The sequence below is a fragment of the Ascaphus truei genome, chromosome 4 (genome assembly GCF_040206685.1).
Source record: "Ascaphus truei isolate aAscTru1 chromosome 4, aAscTru1.hap1, whole genome shotgun sequence".
In the NCBI taxonomy this organism is placed as follows: domain Eukaryota; kingdom Metazoa; phylum Chordata; class Amphibia; order Anura; family Ascaphidae; genus Ascaphus; species Ascaphus truei.
In genome coordinates this window covers 209028786-209049603 of record NC_134486.1, presented here as the reverse complement: position 1 = coordinate 209049603, position 20818 = coordinate 209028786, and the positions used below count along the sequence as shown (strand labels likewise).

The 20818-nt window shown below is 44.4% G+C and overlaps 1 protein-coding gene across 4 annotated transcripts in view; it reads left to right on the top strand.

Moving 5' to 3' along the window:
- The first annotated feature begins 1534 nt into the window (after positions 1 to 1534).
- The window catches only part of LOC142493194 (uncharacterized), a 254494-nt gene continuing 235210 nt past the window's right edge, over positions 1535 to 20818 (top strand). For 3 of the 4 annotated variants that reach the window (XM_075596808.1, XM_075596807.1, XM_075596804.1), the window contains exons 1-2: positions 2004 to 2337; positions 6599 to 7135. In XM_075596808.1, coding sequence (XP_075452923.1) covers positions 6713 to 7135 — 423 coding nt within the window. In that variant the 5' untranslated portion in view covers positions 2004 to 2337; positions 6599 to 6712. The other variant, XM_075596805.1, reaches the window with a different exon arrangement.

Genomic DNA, 20818 nt, shown 5'->3' with positions numbered 1-20818 from the left:
TATTGTGTGTGTGTGTTTATGTATGTGTGTGTGTATATATGTGTGTGTGTGTATTTATATATGTACAGTACCGACACACTTTATTCGAGTGTGGTCGGTACCGCAAGCCGGGAAATCTCCCGGCTTGCTAGTGGCCGCCCCTCGGCGTGACGCGCGGTCACGCGTCTTCGGGAGCGTGCGCCCCCTGCACGCGCGTCCAGGGGGTTCCGGGGGACCCGGCAGCGGTAGGGAGAGCGCCCCGATCGGAGGGCGCTCTTCCGCTGCTTCGGCGCGCGCCCGTCACTCTCGGGCGCGCGCCAGGCTACTGCTGCGGCAGAGAACGGGCAAATGCTCGAATAAACTCTGCCGCAGCAGTATGTATGTGGCGTCGTTATATGTATTTGTTTTTTAATATGTATTGGGTAGGTGGGTTTTTTGTATGTATTTGGGGCGGTGGGGATTGTTTTGTATGTATTTGGGGGTGGGAAGTGTTTTGCATTGAGGGTGGGAAGTTTTTTGCATTGGGGGTGGGAATATATTTTTGGTATATATCTTGTGGGGGAATTGTGTGAGGGGGGAGGGAATGAGTGAGCGTGGGGTAATTGACTTGACGGAGGAAGAGGGGGTGAGTGAGGAAAAGAGGTGAGTAAGAGTGAGACGCAGGGGAGAGAAATACATGCGAGGCGGGAGAGTGAGAGAGACGGAAGGGAGACAAATACATAGGAAGAGGGGGGTAAGAGAGGGGGCTCGTGAGGTGTGAAAAGGGGGGGGGGCAGCGGGCAATACCGCCGACACGGGGGGGATGTGGGGGCCTGCTCAAAATGTTTGTCCTGGGCCCCACGATTTCTGTTGGCGGTCCTGTCTGTAATAGATATACCTGAAGGTAGTGAATGATCCGTGATGGGACTCTGGAGTACGGTGTACCAAAAAATTATTGCAAATGATTTTTATTTATAAAATAAAGTTTATATTAAGAAAAAACACCCTCTCTTTCTTTATTTAACACTAATACCAGTGTAAACTTTTTGGAAAAGGAATGCAATACTTTGTAATAGCACTTCTCTCAATACACATCACAAATTGCGCCAATATTATATATGTCCACTCATATGTAGCCAAAAAAACACCATCATTTTACTACTGCCTCCCCCACAGAAACCCCTCTTGCCAGTGCGTGTCAATAACAGATCAACATATCTTTTTCATCCCTGGCCCATCCTGAATCTATCTTGTTACTGTGTGTATACAGTATGTGAGCCCAAACTCACATTCCCGCAGTACCATAGGGCCAGAGTTGACAATCGTAATGATATTATGATGATTATTCATATTGTGTAAATACGAATTGCACTGCGATGACAATAGGTGCCACTACAGCAATGATCACTTGTGCACCATCTGAACCGACTCACTCCAGTGCAGGAAAAAGTTAAAGCGCGCGACCGGCCCCGGAGTTGTGATTATTTCCGGACTGGCGCGCGCGCTAGAGGCACCTCCACAGCTCGAGAGACGCTTCACTATGGAAACGATACTTTTAAAAAAATGGAGAAAAAAAAGCAGCCACGCGACTGAGGCTGAAGATATCGACGGCCATGTTTGATTCAGGCATTTGCCCCACTTTACCTTTAAAAGAAGTGGACGTGGAGTGTGGCGAAAACTTCAAGTGTCAAGCCACTTCAGTATGAAATCACCATAGATCTACATGACATAATACACTAACCGACAATAACAGCAAAATAGCCCAGCATTTTTGCCCCTGATGTTAAAAAGTATGGATTTGACTCCACGCTACCTCATTTTTACCAGTCATTACCATACGACCATGGCCTTCTTGCCCCATTAAAACATGGCCGCTGGTGGCTTAGCCATGCCATGCCATGCCATGCCATCCCTGCAGCCGGTAGCTCGGCCTCCTGCCAACTTCTCAAAGGGGCCACAGCTCCTCCTCTCTCACACCAGAGGCAGTGAGCTGGTAGCAGAGTATCAAGAATCACTCGCCCACCCCCACGGTAAGTGTAATCCCACGAAGAACCTTCACCAGCACGCGCTGCTCGGTGACAGCGCTCTGCCCCAGTGATGGAATGTCAGGGAGTGACGTACTGTGTCCCACACGCGCCGCACCTGACCTACTCTGCGATGTGTTTACTGTTACTGTAGCTACACAACGGCACCAACGACCTCGAGCTCTCTGCAGAAATGTGCATGTGATGCTACAGAGTAGTATAAAGTTATGGATGCGAAATAAGTGAACCGTAAATATTTATTATTACGCATTATGTAATCATCCACTCCGTGTGCTACGTCATCAGAAAGATGCCTGCGATAATGCTGTAATTTATGGCAAACAGTTATTTGAAGGTATGCATGTAATGTACTGTAAGTTTTGAAAAAAAAATTATATTTATGTGTCTGTGGATGTGATGTATGTATAGTGATCGATGGGTATATAGTGATCGTTATATACTGTAGCTGCATGATTCTACTTCATAAAATCATCAGTGAGATCAATCTGCAGAAATGTGCACATAACAAAGCTGAATGAGTTGTATCAAGGTCTTCATGTAAAATATTTGATTAGTGAATATATGCATACTATACATTGCAATTGATTTAAAGAAGGAGAACACTGCAGAAATGTGCACGCAATAATGCTGTTGTACCGGAAAAAGTTGTATTAGGTATCCATGTGAAATAAGCTTTCAGAAAGAAATACCGTATGTGCGTCTTTGTAAATATTGTACTACAGTTCATAGTAATCACTATGGGTATAAAGCAATCGTTACCCTCCAGCATTTTGCATATAAATTAGATACCACTATAGTTTCTTTACTGGCGCTAGGTGGGGGTATTTTCAAGCAAGTTCCCTTACCTATAGTATGCAGTTTACCAAACACAAATGTTCTGTTTAATAAGTACATGTGTTTTCTTGAGGACCCAAACCATATAATGTACCAGCTAAATACAGTAGGTACAGTTGGAGGGCATGTCAATTATTCTACTTAATAAAATCATGAAGAAGATGAGAAATCTGCAGAAATGTAAGCTCAATGAAAACAGTTCTGTTGAAGTTGTGCATATGAAATGTGATTAATGAATATGTACATATTGCATATACTGAATTACATTTTATATAATCATCAACGTTATACTATGGTAAAAAAAAAAGTTGTTTTATAGGTATGCATGTGTAATCAGGTTTGAGGAAAAATGTGTCCTTTTTTGTGTAAATTTATATAGTGATTACTATATAAAGTATCTGCATAATGTAAATTCTGCTTCATAAAATAATCAAGGCAATTAGATTCATCTGCAGAAATGTGCATATGATAATACTGAATTAAAACTGACGTATGTCACGGGAGACCAGGTATTTACACCTTTTTACCGGGATCATTCACTGAGCAAAACAAGATAGTAAAATAAATTGTCATTTATTCCATAGAAACAGACGTACACACAGTAGATTACAAAATACAGGAGAAAACACACTTGCTTGTGGTCTGGTCTAATAAACTAGACTTTCCTAGGTAAAATAGAACAGAAAACAAAGTCTTTAGGTTGACCGGGATTTGTCCTGGAACTGAAATCGGCATGAAGTTCCACACGCCACCGCTCTCTTTCCTCCGGAGATGCCAAAATCTCTTGACCGGGAGATAGTACCAAACGTCCCGGTACTCTTTTCGGCTTGCAATCCTAGCTGTGATCGCTATGTTCTCTTCTCAGAACTTGGCCCTGAAAAGTGGAACTTAGAATATATATTGCTTTGAAATTTCTGAAGCCGGCTCGCTGCTATTTCTCGAAGAGCATCTTTTGGTCGTTTCAAATTTACCACTACTGTTCTCGCGCTTAGAATCTCTCGTCCGGAGAGTGTGGGAAGAATCCTACCAACCAATCAGAGCGTTGTCAGTCTATCTAAGCCGGGCAAGCGTGGATTTGGATTCTGACAAGGGCATGCGCCAGCCAAGCACCTTTGCCACTTGTCAGTCAAAAGCCACCTGCTGAGTTAGGTTCCTCACAGTCCGGTCTGGGGCAAATGGTGGTCTGATGACTTCCATTCATCCCAGGTTGTGAATACTTGAGCATAACTCCGGGACCCAAATGACTTTCACACTTTGGCAACCTCTGAGGCTTTCATGTCCGGGACCCGAGTAGACTTGATGGCACCAAGCTTGGTAGCCACATGGTCTCTCGGAACCGTTGACCTGGTAGTCCCCAGCTCATATACCATGTACAAGCATCTGTACTTTTATACACTTTAATAAAATGTACTTTCACATATTTTTAAGTCCTTTGGTTATGGGGAATAGAATGAAAAAGCGAGCAGGTTCATCTTCACCAGCCTTATCCCCACACACTGAAAACTGGACTTAGACTTTTAAAACCCTTGCAACCTTATCTATGGTTGGAGTACCCCCAGAACCCCTATACCAGGTTCTGGGTAATCAGGGCATTAACTGGGCATCCCCCCTTATACTAGGGACTCCTTTACCGTTTCAGGGATACCTTGCACCCCTATGCCCCATTTGCCTTTCTGGTCTGTGCTGAAGCAGGGAGTCCTAGCGGTGAGTCGCGCAAACGTTTTCAAGGGGAGATTTTACCAGAGCAATGTGTCTCAATGTATCCAAGAGTCCGACCTGATTCCCTGGTACATTTTTGGGGTATCCAGCAACTCTGGAACCCCGCTACCTAGACACATTCTGACAAGACTTTCTCTGTAACCCCCCCCCCCCCCCCCCCTTAACTCATAGCCTGGCAATCTCTGCTTGCTGGCATAACTGGAAAAGTAAAACACAGAAAAGTCTTTATTGTCGCATAATTACATACATTGCAGATACAATAAACAGGTTCAAGATCTGATACTCCAAAACCCAAAATATGGATTAGAGGTAACCAGAGGGGCTTAATACCGTTATTGAGAGTCTGGTTACCCCCTCACCGTCACAACGTATATGAAGTTCTGCATGTGAAATATCATATGTGATCATTATATAATTAATATAAATGACTGGTTATATGGAAGTCACAATCAAATGTTACCAACAACTTTTATATAATATATATATATATATATTTAAATATTTAAATATATATTTAAATATATAAAAAAAATTGCAAAGCTTATAGTATATTGCATTGTGTATAAACACAAGGTGATTCAGGTGGCCGCGGAATAGAGATATTACACTTCTGTTGTCAAGAAAATGGTTATACACTGTAAAAAGATATATGATTTTAAAACGATTAACACTAGTTAAGTTTTAAAATACATACAGTATGTTCATTGAGTTCAGCCTTTGGAAAAGCAACAATCTGCACTGCTTTTGTTTTTTTTTGTGGGGGGGGGATGCTATACATATTTTTTTTTTTTACAATACCTGAACTGGGGGGTCTCTCTGAGACTTTCTCCTGTGTTGCAGGGACCCCCCAATTCCCAAGATAAAGCTTTGTTTCTCCAGCAGGCAAAGAATATATGTTTGGTGTACACAAAATGGCTGCAGAAGTCAGCCTAGCTCTAGTGAGTATAGAAAGCTGCGATGTCATTCCTGATGACGTTGCAACTTTCTTTTGGTGACTTCACGGCCACATTTGTCTTTTTTTTGTGTGTCAAGCACATTGGCACAACAAAACTAGAAATATCGTGGGAACCTGGGATCTCCCATGGAGGTCAATGTAATGTGGATTAGCTCAAAGGGAACCCTAGGGTAAACTTTTTTGAGGAGGAGATTGCCGCTTTAAATGCTAAGCATAATATAGTTCTTAACACAAATGGGCTAAAAATATTTTGCAACCATCTTCAAAACAAAAATGTTTCCGGAAACACATCTTCCACAAGTGGAATTACATCAAAATATGGTATTTTTCATTTTGCTTAACCTGTTGAAGCAGCAATCCCAGTTAATATATATATATATATATATATATATATATATATATATATATATATATATATATATATATATTTTAACTGTATTTGAGCATGTGTGGTCCTCCGGAGTTGAAACGTGGAATTTGTAGCTCTGATGACCGATGGTTCTAGGTGTCAGTACACTAGCTGGTTATTAAAAAATGGCAGCCGCAACGTAATTGAGGATTTAATACAAGTGAGTACAGGCATACCCCGGTTTAAGGACACTCACTTTAAGTACACTCGCGAGTGAGGACATATCGCCCAATAGGCAAACGGCAGCACGCGCATGCGCCTGTCAGCTCTGGACCCATTGCGTATGTTAATGCGGGGTATGCCTGTACTCCACTATGCAAAAGGAAAAAATAGTGAGCTGTACACAATCTCTTTAACATTGTTTTTAAAGCATGATGAGGTAGAATATAAAATAGAGACTGTAAAACACCAAAATGTTTATCGTAAGGTAAAATGTTAAGCATTTCTGAAAAATATAGACTCTTTATTAAGATACTGCTTCTCTGGAAAGTCACAGTATTTAACAGAAAAAAATGAATCCAATAGAAAGCAATGGGCTTTTTTCTTTTGATAAATCTTGTTTCTCCCTGTTTTTGCAGTCACGATACTTTTATAAATACTCTTCAGCATACCCAAGTAAGTAGCAGATTCTACTAAGCAATAAGTTAACTGGCATTGTACTCTGTTTTTGCTTTGCAGGCACAAAAGGCTTACAATCTTCTGCAACTTCTTCCCCTATTTGAACAAAAAAGAGCTCTTATGGCATCCTTTTCCTTTCTCTTTGCATAATACTGTACATTGGATCTTATTAATATGGACTCCCGAAATCAAACCATGGCAGCAAGCAACAGTGACCATGTGTCTGGAAGGATTTCTAACGACTCTATAGTACTAGAGACGTCTTCTAGTCAATCAATGGAATCTCCTCCAACCACAGTCTGGTTAAACTACAACAATAGTAATGGAACAGATCATGGACCATATTTCTATTACCCCAACAATAGCAGTATGAAAAACAGTGACGTTTCTGTAGCGCAGACCCCCAACAGGAGTTTGCAGGATCCACGGCAGATGAATTATTTTGCTAACCCAGTTGTTTTTCCACATTCATTCACAACCAATATAACTGAACCACTTGAGACAGGTCTGAGACTGGCCCACACCAGAGAGAACTTGGCTCCGTTGCATCTTCCACCATCAGGTCAGGAGAAAATGTTCTACATGCCAGTGCAGCAGGTCAGTAATATGAATAATTAGCTTATTTGTATAACTACTATGCATTTTACTTCTGTAACACATATTCCCCCTCCCTCCTCCCCCCAATCGCAGATAGAGTGCATGTGAAGGGGAACCTATATGTATGTTACCAGGTGTGTAGTGCTTTTACCTATCAGGTTCACAGGAGGCCTGAACCTACGCCAGTGAGAGCCTGGGGTGTATCCTCTGGAACGATCTTATAAATACAGCGCCTCCACCTGTGTAGGATTCTAAGGGTAAAATGACCCCTAACACAGGACCCACATATATTAACCACATACACCAAAGGTGTATATATAAAACAGGTTTACTATATGGGCAGATAAACACAATACAGCATACATCAACAATATGACACCAACAGTACTTCAGTGTCACCCTGTAACACTGCTCCTCATGGGTGATAACCCCACACAGTATTCCCAAAGTCCTTGTACCCAAAAGTCCCAAGAGTCCCACAACCCCACCCACGTGTGGAAAAGCGCTGCCCACTAAGATGAGGTGTATAGGTGGTGCACTTGGTGTTTTGGATAGCTTTGCCAACTTCTGCGAATGGCCCTGCGCATGCGCGAACTCCCATGCCAATCCTAACATGGCCGCCGCTACTCCGTGGGCTACATTGCGCGTGCGCAAACACGCACAAGATGGCGACGCCCTGTTGCTGATGTTGCCGGGAGCTCCCGGCGATGCGATTGGCTCTGCAACTGCCCTCACGCTGTAGGAGGTAAAGAAGGGAGAAACGGAGGTCCGGGGAGCCAGAGGGAGCTGGCTACACTTATATACTTTTTTCTATTTTTCTATATCTCTTGGGTGGAATTCTGAAAGCACATTTTTATAACTTGCCTCGGTGGTGTCCAAGGGAGGAAGAAGAAAGAAAAAGTGACAGTGATTTGCCCACAATAACAAAGGCCCCTATTGAATATGCTGTGAAACCCTTATCTCCTTGTCAGTGACAATTGAAGCGACATTCATAACGACTTCACAAGCTTATTGAATATTTGCCAGTTTGAATATAAGTGGCTGAATCAGGAGTCGAACACATTGTGTATCCAAGGCTAATCTCTAATATTAACACCCCATGTTTTGGCCAGTATTCTGAACATAAAGAGGAGGAATGCTGTGCCTGTTCAAACATGTACAGTATACAGTACTTCGTTTGCAAATCCTTAGAAGAGACATCAGCAAAATGTTCTGCCGCATGTTGTGTGTTTAAGGTACAGTCTGTGATACTGAACTGAAAAAACAAAAACTCACTTTTGCATTTTAAGAAGCTTATTTGTGTTCTCTACAGGGATACATTTAATTATGTTTTATTCTCTTTTCCTTTACATATATTTCATTGTATTGGTTGTTTTTAGAGATGGGTGAACCTGTCAAAACTCATTCCGAGGATTTTCTTGGGTTTATGGGTGCAATCCGATTCGCGCAATGAAATTCGGAGGCAGATTGCGCCCTTATAAATCTGTGCGGCTTCTGTAAAATCCATGGCCAGAATCCATTCCACGTGGAAAAAAAAAAAAGATGATGATGATAAAACGAAAAAATTCCCTAATGCCCTTTGCTGATCTCTCATCCAATCCCGGTTAGTTGCATCACCTTATAGCAGATGAGATATGGGTTTTCCACCACTGCCGTTCCCAGGGTAATCCAAGAACTTCTTACCGGCCTTGGTTGTAGCTGACATTATTATCCCCTTGCATTTACTGTACGTCTCTCCTGCTTGGCACACATAACCCACTGCCAACTGTATATGAGGTTAAGTGCACTAACAGATTAAAATGTTTTGTTTTTTATTATATAAGGAGGATTTTTTTAAAGGGGTAGTATAGGCTGGAGGGAAGGATTGGGGGAGAGGGGCTGAAAGGAACACTTATAAACTTCCCCAAAATATTATTTATAAATAAAATATACTGTCAGCACGTTGTTGAAAATGCGTCACGAGAGGTCACTCTACGTGTGTGCTGATTGGCTGGGGTAGAGGCAGAGACCAGGAAGCTTGTGCTGTGGTGAGATCTCTGCTACTGGTGCAGTCCGGACCTTTGGCACCAGTGCACGGCTCCAGCCCGCGCTTCTCTGGTGAGTGCCCGCCACCCCCCCATCAGCTTCTCGTCCGGCAGAAGTATCTGTATTTATTTGAATGCTCAGCCATTAGGGTGTATGTTCTGCGACCTGCGGGTCTTTTTTTATATGTGTGTATTTGTATTGGTAGCCATGTTAGAATAGTACATGGGCACATCAGGTGTAGGTTGGCAGTCTACTCATCACTTGTATTGTGTGTTTTGTGTGATCTATGGTGGACCAGTTTTATTATAATTACATTGATCAATAAATTTACATCTGTCTACTTAGCAGGTGCAGTTTAGATTATTGGCACCTGAGTTGTATTATATTGTCTGGTCATTAACCTCCGGTGCGCTCTGTGTGCATCCTTTTTTTCTGTTTCTGGGGACTTCATTTGGAGCCCCCTGTAGGAGCGTTTTTGAGGAGACGCTTCCACACGGTTAGCAGCAAGGGGGGACCCACTTCATTGGACATTCGAGCGCAAAAAGTCCATTATGTTATATATATACCACCCCCCTGCCTCTGGTAGTTGCTGCTGGGGGGATCGTGTAGGGCGGCAGCTGCTGGGAGAAGTGCGGGGACTGCTGGGGGGAGTGCGGGTACTGCTGGGGGAAGTGCGGTGGCTGCTGGGGGATCGCTGGGGCTGCTGGGGGAAGTACGGTGGCTGCTGGGGGATCGTGTAGGGCTGCCGGCGCCTCACTCCACATATATCCGGCACCTCACTCTATATATATATATATATATATATATATATATATATATATATATATATATATATACAGTGTTCGACAAATCACCCAAAAATCTACTCGCCCAACCAAAAAACCTACTCGCCACCTAGTCCCGCCCCCAACCCCGCCCTAGTCCCGCCCCCAACCCCGCTTTAAAATAAAATATATAAATAAAATACATTTAATAAATTCCTAGTCAGAACAACATTAGTTTTTGACATAAATATATTTCTTGTATTACATTATACTACAATTAGTCCTTGTTACGTGTGTGTGTGTGTGTGTGTGTGTGTGTGTGTGTGTGTGTGTGTGTGTGTGTGTGTGTGTGTGTGTGTGTGTAAATGTCGATCTAGAAATAAAAGCCAGGTGTGAATGACTAGTTTCCTGAACCCCTTAACCAGTGTCTGGATGCCCCCGCTTCACAATATCTAAAGCAGAAATCCCGCCTGGGATCTTACCTGATCCGCAGTCCCTCAATGTCCAGGTACCCTCATTCCCGCAATGTTATACATTGGAGGGGAGGTGTTCCCTACCTGTCTTCTGGGTTAGGGGGGGGGGGGGGTTCGATGTCTTCCGTGTGAAGCTTGAGTCAGATCTGGAAGAAAGCAGTATAGGTTATTTTGGTGTAGTATAGGGCAGTTAAGATATATAAGGAAAATAAGAGATCCAGAAACATAGTGTGAGACAGACACAGGGAGAGGGTGAGAGAGAGAGGGTGAGTGAGAGAGGGTGAGTGAGAGAGGGTGAGAGAGAGGGTGAGAGAGAGAGGGGGCGAGAGACGGGGGGGCGTGATGGTGGGGTGACGGGGTGATTGGGTGGGGTGCCAGGGTGATTGGGTGGGGTGCCGGGGTGATTAGGTGGGGTGCCGGGGTGATTAGGTGGGGTGATTGGGTTGATTGGGGGGGTGGGGTGACTGGGTGATTGGGGGGGTGGGGTGATGTGACACTTCTGGTATCCTACACACACTCTCCCATACACACACACTCCCATACACACACTCTCCCATACACACACTCTCCCATGCACACACTCTCCCATGCACACACTCACACACACACACACACACACTCTCCCATGCACACACACACCACACACACACACACACGCACGCACTCACACACACACACACACACACACTCTCCCATGCACACACACACCACACACACACACACACACACGAACGCACGCACGCACACACACACACACACTCCCATGCACACACACACACACACACACACACACTCTCCCATGCACACACACACACACACATACACACACACACACACCCATATACACACACATCGGCGAGTATCGGGGGAAGCGGGAAGTGGCGCGGGACCGGGGAGAGAAGGGGGGACACACCCCCACTACCATCACCCGCCCCGCGAGTATCGGGGGAAGCGGGAAGTGGCGCGGGACCGAGGATAGAAGGGGGGACACCCCCACTACCATCACACGCCCTGCGGCGCGAGTATGGGGGGGGAAGCGGGGAAACACCTTGGCTTGCAGGGAAGGAGCAGAGGGGCCGGAGGATTAGAGTACTTACTCTGCAACATGTCTCCGGCCAGAAAGAATGGCCGCTCGTTGGGGGCGGGCTCATATAGAGCCTGGCCGCGCGCCCACAAAGCCTAGGAGCACACGCCAATCAGCAGTCAGGTAGAGGGAGTTTTTTTTTCTTTTCAGGCAGCGCGAGCAGGGAAAATTTCAGCGCGAGCAGGGAAAATTTCAGCGCGAGCAGGGAAAACGTGTGCTGCTTGGGCCAATATTTACTCGCCCGGAGGTTAAATCCACCCGCCCCGGGCGTGTATATGTATAGGATTGTCGAACACTATATATATATATATATATATATATATATACATACATAATTTAGTATTACTATTATGGTGAATTACTTTTTCATATTTTTTCAATTCATTAGTTTTTCATTATTATGTGTCACAAGTCTTATGTACTAATTGTTCTTTGTTTTGTTTATTCATGATTGTCCAACATTGTTATGTATGCTACTGTGATCTATTCACTAATTGGAAGGCTGACAATACTATTTTCCAGACGAGTTACAATGTTTCTTATTGGTCAGCTTGCTGTATTTAGTTTGCTCCAATAAGCATTGAGGCTATGTCCTGACGAAGTGTCCCACGTGACACGAAATGCGTAGGCAAGCCAACTGAATGCTGGGTACGAACGTGATGATACTGTAGTCCCAGCGTTGTTTACACGAGTGCAGGGAATACTTCAAGTCTGGAACTTCCCCCCCGGCACATAGCATCTGCGATCCGGAGGAGAGGGAGTTAATGGACTATGGAGCTCCTGTTTTGACGGCCAGCACGCATTTAATATTGTAATATATATATATATATATATATAAAAAACAGAAATACAATAAGCGCAACCACACTGAAATTAAAAAATGGAATATTTACCACATATCATGGAGGGTATATACCCTTACAGTCTAACTATCCCTGACTCTATATGCAGCCAAAAGGTCTACCGCTCCACGGGCTGGTAACGAAATGTGCACAAGAAATGACCTAGGCGCAAAAGGAGACAAGAAAAGACAGAGAAAACATAGGGTAGTATGTTCAGACTCAATAAACCGCCAGAAGGTATTATATGCACTTACAGTATAAATGATAAAGTCAAGCCTTGCATCCACTCTGGGATCTGGAACAATTATGCGATGGATCTGGAACAGCTGGGCGTCCACAGCAGTAATGATCTCCAGCACAGATTACCATGCAGGAAGAGAGGTAAAGTGCAAATAGTATAACACAATTTATTAAAATTCTTAATAAAAAATTTGATAAGTAAAACACTCACATTCTGTGAGATAACATAAAACTTTTTGAGAATTCTGAGCTTCTCACACTCAATAGAAATAGGGTATTTAGCCCTTAGCAGATTTCTTCAGCAGTCCTTGGTATATGGGTTATTGACCACAAGTGAAATACTCCTGTTTTAAATGCAGCAAACACATTAGGTGTCTCTACTGCTCCACACAGTCTCTGAATGAGTGTATTACTCAGTTTTTCAGAACCTAATAGGTCTATTCCGCCGCTCCTAATGTATATATAGTACTCACGGTACTTTCTTATAGGTGCAGTCCACAGTGGCACTCCGTGCGTTGTGTTATCTTCCCACGAAGAGTCCTCTCTCTTCCTGTGGTTACCCGCGGCTCCAGGGGACGTTCCGTACCACGTGATGGCGCGGTGACGTCACTCACTCTCGCGAGACTTCGTCCGGTCTACTGTGGGAGTAGGGCCTCGATCCTCTGCACTGCCGTTCTCCCTGCAGGCAAATAGTGGGACAGGCGGCCACCGGCACCTCCTTGCTGCTGTCTGCTTCTTCTAATGAGTCTGCTTAGTTCAATGTACACCACGCCCGGCGTGGTGTACATTGAACTAAGCAGACTCATTAGAAGAAGCAGACAGCAGCAAGGAGGTGCCGGTGGCCGCCTGTCCCACTATTTGCCTGCAGGGAGAACGGCAGTGCAGAGGATCGAGGCCCTACTCCCACAGTAGACCGGACGAAGTCTCGCGAGAGTGAGTGACGTCACCGCGCCATCACGTGGTACGGAACGTCCCCTGGAGCCGCGGGTAACCACAGGAAGAGAGAGGACTCTTCGTGGGAAGATAACACAACGCACGGAGTGCCACTGTGGACTGCACCTATAAGAAAGTACCGTGAGTACTATATATACATTAGGAGCGGCGGAATAGACCTATTAGGTTCTGAAAAACTGAGTAATACACTCATTCAGAGACTGTGTGGAGCAGTAGAGACACCTAATGTGTTTGCTGCATTTAAAACAGGAGTATTTCACTTGTGGTCAATAACCCATATACCAAGGACTGCTGAAGAAATCTGCTAAGGGCTAAATACCCTATTTCTATTGAGTGTGAGAAGCTCAGAATTCTCAAAAGTTTTATGTTATCTCACAGAATGTGAGTGTTTTACCTATCAAATTTTTTATTAAGAATTTTAATAAATTGTGTTATACTATTTGCACTTTACCTCTCTTCCTGCATGGTAATCTGTGCTGGAGATCATTACTGCTGTGGACGCCCAGCTGTTCCAGATCCATCGCATAATTGTTCCAGATCCCAGAGTGGATGCAAGGCTTGACTTTATCATTTATACTGTAAGTGCATATAATACCTTCTGGCGGTTTATTGAGTCTGAACATACTACCCTATGTTTTCGCTGTCTTTTCTTGTCTCCTTTTGCGCCTAGGTCATTTCTTGTATATATATATATATATATATATATATATATATAAAATTAATTTTATTATTTTTTGATCAGTGGCGTAACTTCAGTGTAAGGGGCGCCCCGGGCATTTCACTTACCTGCCGGACCTCGTCCCATGGCAACGCGTCACCATGTGATGTAGGGTGACCCTATTTATGAAATTATAAACCGGGACACATTAAAAAATATTTTATAAAACAAATGACATCACCAACTGTGCCCCTTCCCCTTTATGTCTCTCCACCCCACTCTGTTCCCCCTTCTCGCACACACCCCATTCTCTCTCTCCCCCCCCCATCCCTCCATTCTCTCTCCTCCATCCCTCTATTCTCCCTCCCCGTCCCTCTCTCCTCCCTATCCCTCCATTCTCTCTTTCTCTCCCCCATCCCTCCATTCTTTCTCCCCCCATTGCTCCATTCTCTCTCAACCCCCCACCCCTCCATTTTCTGTCCCCCCTTCCCATTATCTGTCTGTCTCTCTCCCCCCATTCTCTGTGTGTATCTCTCTCCCCCCATTCTGTGTCTTTCTCTATTCTGTGTCTCTCTCCATTTATTCGGTGTATCGCTCTCTATTCGGCCTCTCTCTCTCTCTATTCTCTCCCCATTATGATTCTGTCTCTCTCCCCCTTCTGTGTGTCTCCCTCTCCCCATGCTGTGGCTGTCTCTCTCTCCCCATGCTGTGGCTGTCTCTCCTCCATGCTTTGGCTGTCTCTCTCTCTCCCTATTCTGTGTCTCTGTCTCCATATTCTCTGTGTGTCTCTTGCTCTCTCCCCTTTCGGGGCCCTACCTTTCACTGTGGAGCATGGGTGGGGGGGAGCCATCTTGGGCCCTGGTAGCAGACACCGGAAGTACTCACCGACTCACTTCCGGGTATTAATGCTGGGGCTCCGCTGAAGCTAACTCCGCCCTCACCCTCTGCAGCTGCAGACCCGGCCTCTGCTCTCCTCCTACTCTCCTGTCGGCATCATCCATTCTCTGATGTTCAAAACCAGGACAGTCAGAAAAAAACGGGACATTTTAAAGAATGTCAGGCAACCGGGACAAACCTTAAAAAAAATGGGACTGTCCCGGCTAAACCGGGGCATCTGATCACCCTACATGTGATGTCACAGCATCTCGTAAAATTGTCGTCATGACGATGCAGCATCATATGACACCACAACATCAATGGAGCAGGGCTGCTGTCTTAGGCCTCGGCTAAGCTTCCCGCTGGTGTGCTGAGGCGCGCTGAGGCTCAGGGAAAGCGGGTGCTTTCCCTGCGCGCCGTCAGGGGGCGGGCCGGGAGCGGGCCAGTGACGTCACGGAGCTGGTTCGCACTCATTGGGCGAACCGCTCACGTGACCGGCCCTGCGCTCCGGCAAGCGCTTGAATTTAAAAATTACCTAAGACCTACGCTTCCGCGCGCTTGCGGAAGCGTAGGCGAGCTCCTACTAAAGCCGCTCTCATTGCGGCTGTAGGGGCTCACAGGTAAGTGCAAGCGCGCCTCAGCACGGCTCAGCGCGTAAGCGCTGACCATGGCCGAGGCCTTACAGAGGCCCCGCTCCCCCAGCAATCAGTTTCATTGCTATGGTGAAGAGTGCAGAGCCTCTGTTACGGCTTGGGGAGTGTGGCAAGACGGCCTATAGGCGAGGTCAGACAATAGTCCACACATGTAGTTTCAGGTTAAAGCAAATGTTAAGTGGTTTTATTTCTCTGCAGTTGAAAGAAACATTTGGGCACACTGTCCCTTTTAAGGCAACACAAAATATAGCAGCAAAATAACATCTACTCCACATTGGGAGGACTTACTCACAATCCAAGCCCTATCTATCAGGCTGGCTAAGTCCAGTTACCAAACCTTTAACAGTCAGGAAAACAATAGTAACAGTACTTACTGTGTTTGTGAATCCATCTGCATAGCAACTTGTCTAGGATAACTCTGTAGTATGAGGCAGCCACTTGCTTACAAGCAATGGCTTCCTTATATCTCATCATGCTGGTTGTCAGGTGTCTGTTTCCTCCTGATTACCCAACCATTCCTCCTGGGTTAGCCCTCTGAGTGCTGGATGAAGGACTCAGACGTATGTCTCCCAGGCATAACTATTAGTAGCTGACTTCACCCTGTCACAGGGAGGTTCATCTCTAGTCCGGAGGGAGGGTCCTGACTCCATAAGGGTCCCTCCGAGCTGGGGCTCCCGGGAAGTGACCGGGTGCTACTTACACCACTGCTATTGATGTATGTGCTGTAAGGTGTGCTCTCTCAATCACTACTAAGGCTTTGTTCATAGTGCAAGATATAGAGCAAGCTACATAGCTCGCGCTACAAACAAACGTGTGTATTCCAAAGCACATGGCTATAGTGTGTGCGAGCTTGCACGTGCACGTGAGATACAAAGATACCAAAAGTAGACGAGACAAACCTGTTTGCTATTGCATTGAGTAGTAAACAGAAGAGAGTGAAACACTGGTAACAGAACAACACAGAAATCCTAGTGTGGACCTGTGTAATGAGTGTGTGCTGATGGGTGTGCTCAGATAGGTACTGAGACTACATCTCACATGCTAGCAGAATCTGCGTAAACCCTTAATAAAGGTGGTAGATGTGACCCGTAGTAACTGATATACACCAGGAGCAAATGTATTGTGTATATCAGTAGCTGGTGTTCTGTTACCAGTGTTTCACATAAGACATACTTGGTACACACGATTCCGTCTGATCCGGAGCCAATACGGCTATTATTATCTAGGATCAACCTACCTCCAGTACGTTGCTCCAACATTTATATTTTAATATATGATGCTATCAATAAAAATTATGTTTTAAATCATTCACTCATCATCAGAGCGTGAGCCTGAGTGCTACACTGGGTTCTCTCTCTTCTGTTTACTACCGTATCCACACCCTAAGCACCTCACTATTCTATTTTATTGTGGCTGCAGCAGGGGCCCCCCTATTGCCTCTGCTATTGCATTGAGACAGCCTGGTCATGTGAGCGGCCAACAGCCAATAGAAATTTAGTAAGCTATTCACTTAGTAGATACTTTCTGACTTCTGAAGGACTCTATGTAAGGATTCTGCTCAATCCGTACTGGGTTTTACTGCGGTTCGGGTTTTCTATGTTGCCTACCCTTTCTGCTCACTTTGTCGATTTTGGGTACTGGTAGCCTGCTATATAAGGCTGCAGTTCCTAGTGGCAGTCGCCGATGCAAGGTTCTACATTTGCAGTTCCAGTTGTCTACGCTGTCACGCCTTACCCTTTTTGTCTATTTGGATTCCCCTGTTGCTGACACTGGAACGTGACCCCGACCTCGCTGCTTTCTGCCTGCCCTGACCATTTGCGTGTTTACTGGACTTTGTATCACTGCCGCCAGCCCTGACCCCTGCCTGCTTACGGACTACAGATACTCTAACAAAACTCTGTCCCTGGGCTCTGGTCGGTTAATTTGCATCCCTACCTCAGCCTTGCGGGTCCGCTTCCTGATTGGAGACGAGCACTATCATATTTTACTCGGCCAAACATGGACCCTGCTGAGGTAGTGAGAGCCGTATCTCTCCAAGGGGAACTACTCAGAGATTATGACACATGCCTCGCCCAGCAAAACCAACAGATGACACTAATTTCTAGCCGACTTCAGGACATTATCATCCGGCTGGATACACTCCAGGTGGGTTTTACCACTGCACCACCATTGCTGGCAGGGTCTTCAGCACAAGCTCTGTCATCCCCTACACCCAGAGAACCACGGACCCCTCTACAGATGCAGCAACGAGTATCCGAACACTTGCCTTTGAAAATCTGGGGCAATCTCCCAGTAATGCTGCAACATTTCTGTGACATTTCTGCAAACAGACTAATGACCCATCGGATTAACACAGTGGGGATCCCTGGCAATCTCATTTAGTTTGAATTGTACTGCCAGGGACCCCTGCTGTGTTAATCCGCTGGGCCATTAGTCTGTCTGCAGAAATGTCACAGACATGTTGCAGCATTACTGGGGTATTGTCCCAGATTTTCCCAGGCAAGTGTTCGGATACTTTTGGCTGCATCAGTACGTTATGGAGGGGACCCTATGACATGTAGAGGATTTTTGAACCAATGTTCGATTCAGTTTGAACTCCAGCCCTCCATGTTCTGCACCCATCGATCCAGGGTAGTGTCACGATGGACACAACTATATCAACACATTTATATTTTGGGTTTAGATTGAGCATACAAGTTGAGCAAAATAAATTGTCATTTATTTCCTTGATAGACAGACACACGACAACCATAGAATACACTTAATAAAAACACTTACTGTATAGGGAAACGGGATTAGAATGTCAAGAAAAGTGCAAAGCACCAGAATATTGTCCTTTAAATTGCAGCCTTTTTGCAAAGGCGCAAATTGCCAGCCCAATCCTTCTGTGAGTAGTGCAAAGTTCTTTCTGGTCCGTTGCGGTCTGATAGATACCCCCAGCAATAACGGAGTCCTGGCGCAGAGTTACGTTCTTGGTTCCGATGGTGATAAGACTTTGCGTCCCAGGGTTTTTGCTGCTCTTATCCGCTGTTAGAAGTGTGATGGAAATCCGCTCACATTGTAGAATGGAAAACGAAAGACAATGGGGATAGCCTGGGTGGAATGTATATAGGGTTTGAAAACCTATCTTCAACATACCCACCCAATCCCCCTCGTGGGAATTTTCTCATTCCCCAATCCCCTACTTGCCCACAGTTTGGAGATTGGGCACTCTAGTGATTTCCTGTTCACACAGAGTCTGTGCGACAACGCCACCTTGGCTACTTGGCATAGATGCATTCCCCTCTTTACCTGGCCTCTCTCAGGCTCGAAGGGAAACTCAGGGGGTGAGTTAGCCCAAATGGTCAACAGGATTTCCTATTTAGCATCCATCTGGCCAATTCACACCCACCTGACTCTGGGGCTTTCATTTGCAGAGACTCACAGGCGTTGGCCCAGCATGTTACCTTTGAAGCTTGCATAGGAAAGTGACCCAGTTCATAGGTGTCAAAACATTTGGTTCTTGTGTGCATTTTTTTTTTAAATTCTCTATTTATTGTCAACATTTTTATAACAGTGAACATACAACACAATATAATACACTACAAAACTAAACATTATAATACATCATACAAATTATATTAATCATATATAGATTGTTAAATAATACAAACAGTCACAATACAAAAATAAAACAAAATTCAATTAAAATAAAATCTGAGAACAAGTCAACTCCATATTTAGTAAACCCATGTATCCCTAGTATTCTCATTTTGGCAGATAATTCCTCTCTCACATCTTATAATATTTTGTTACCAGTGAACTCTAACCATGGCCGCCAGAGAAACTCATATTTTAACCTTGTGTCAGTTGTTACATACGAGAGTTGTTCCATCCCCATAACCTCCCATACTCTCGACTCCCATTGTCCCATAGTGGGCGCCTCCAGTTTTTTTCAGTTGGCAGCTATAGTACATCTTGCTGCATTCAGCATATGTATTAATAGAGATTTCCTAATTCTATGCCCTTTGACCCCCTCTCTGTTTAGCAATAAAATACTCGGGTCTTTTGGGATTCTAATCTTGGTTATATTTAAAATCTGCTCTACTTTCCCATCCCAAAAACACTTTATTTTCTTACACTTCCACCAGATATGAAGCATTGTACCCACCTCCCCACACCCTCTCCAGCACTTGTCAGACATTTCTGGGTAGCATTCGTTCAATTTTTGTGGCGTATAGTACAACCTGTACATTTCTTATATGCATTTTCAAATATATTTGTCGATATCGAGGAGGAGCTGGCATTACTCCACATTTGTGTCCATTCTAGTGCAGAGTATTCTTTACCCTGTTCCTTTTCCCAAGCTAATACAAATCCTGGCTTAGGTTCAGCTTTGATTTCCAATATTGTTCTATAGATATATACGATATATTATGTCCCCTTGCACCCAACAATACCAACGTCGTTTCAAAAAGATTCAACCTCCTCAACATATTTTTTTTATTTTTTTTGGTGTTCATATAGTGGACAATTTGCATATATTGCCATCTTTCTCCTTCTTTAAGATCAAAGTGGTCCTGAAAATATTTAAAACTTCTAATTTCTCCCCTATCCATCAAATCTCCTAGTCTTATTAGACCCACTAGGCTCCACTTTTTAAATATTCCAGAGTCCAACCCTGGGGGAAAATCGGGATTCCCACATATTGGAGTGAGAGGGGATGGGAACGTACAAACTCTCTCATCTTTGGATATTTCATCCCATGCACATAGAGCTGCACCAATAGTAGGGTGATCATAAAAATCTTTAGGTCGATCTTTCTTCCTGAGCCAAGGAACCTTATTTGTATCTATATTTTGACAGTAGTTATTTTCAATTTCCACCCAAAGTTTATTTTTTGTATAATGATACCATTCAAAAAGAGCGTTCACCTGTGTAGCAAGATAATACTTATTAATATTCGGCAGACCGAGTCCACCTTGCAATTTATGTCTTTGCAGTGTTTTAATATTAATCCTTGGCTTTTTAAATTCCCAAATAAATGTATTAATTTTAGAGCATGGCAATATATTGGAGCATGGCAATATATTGCTTGGGGACTTTCACTGGGATAGTCTGGACCAGATACATAC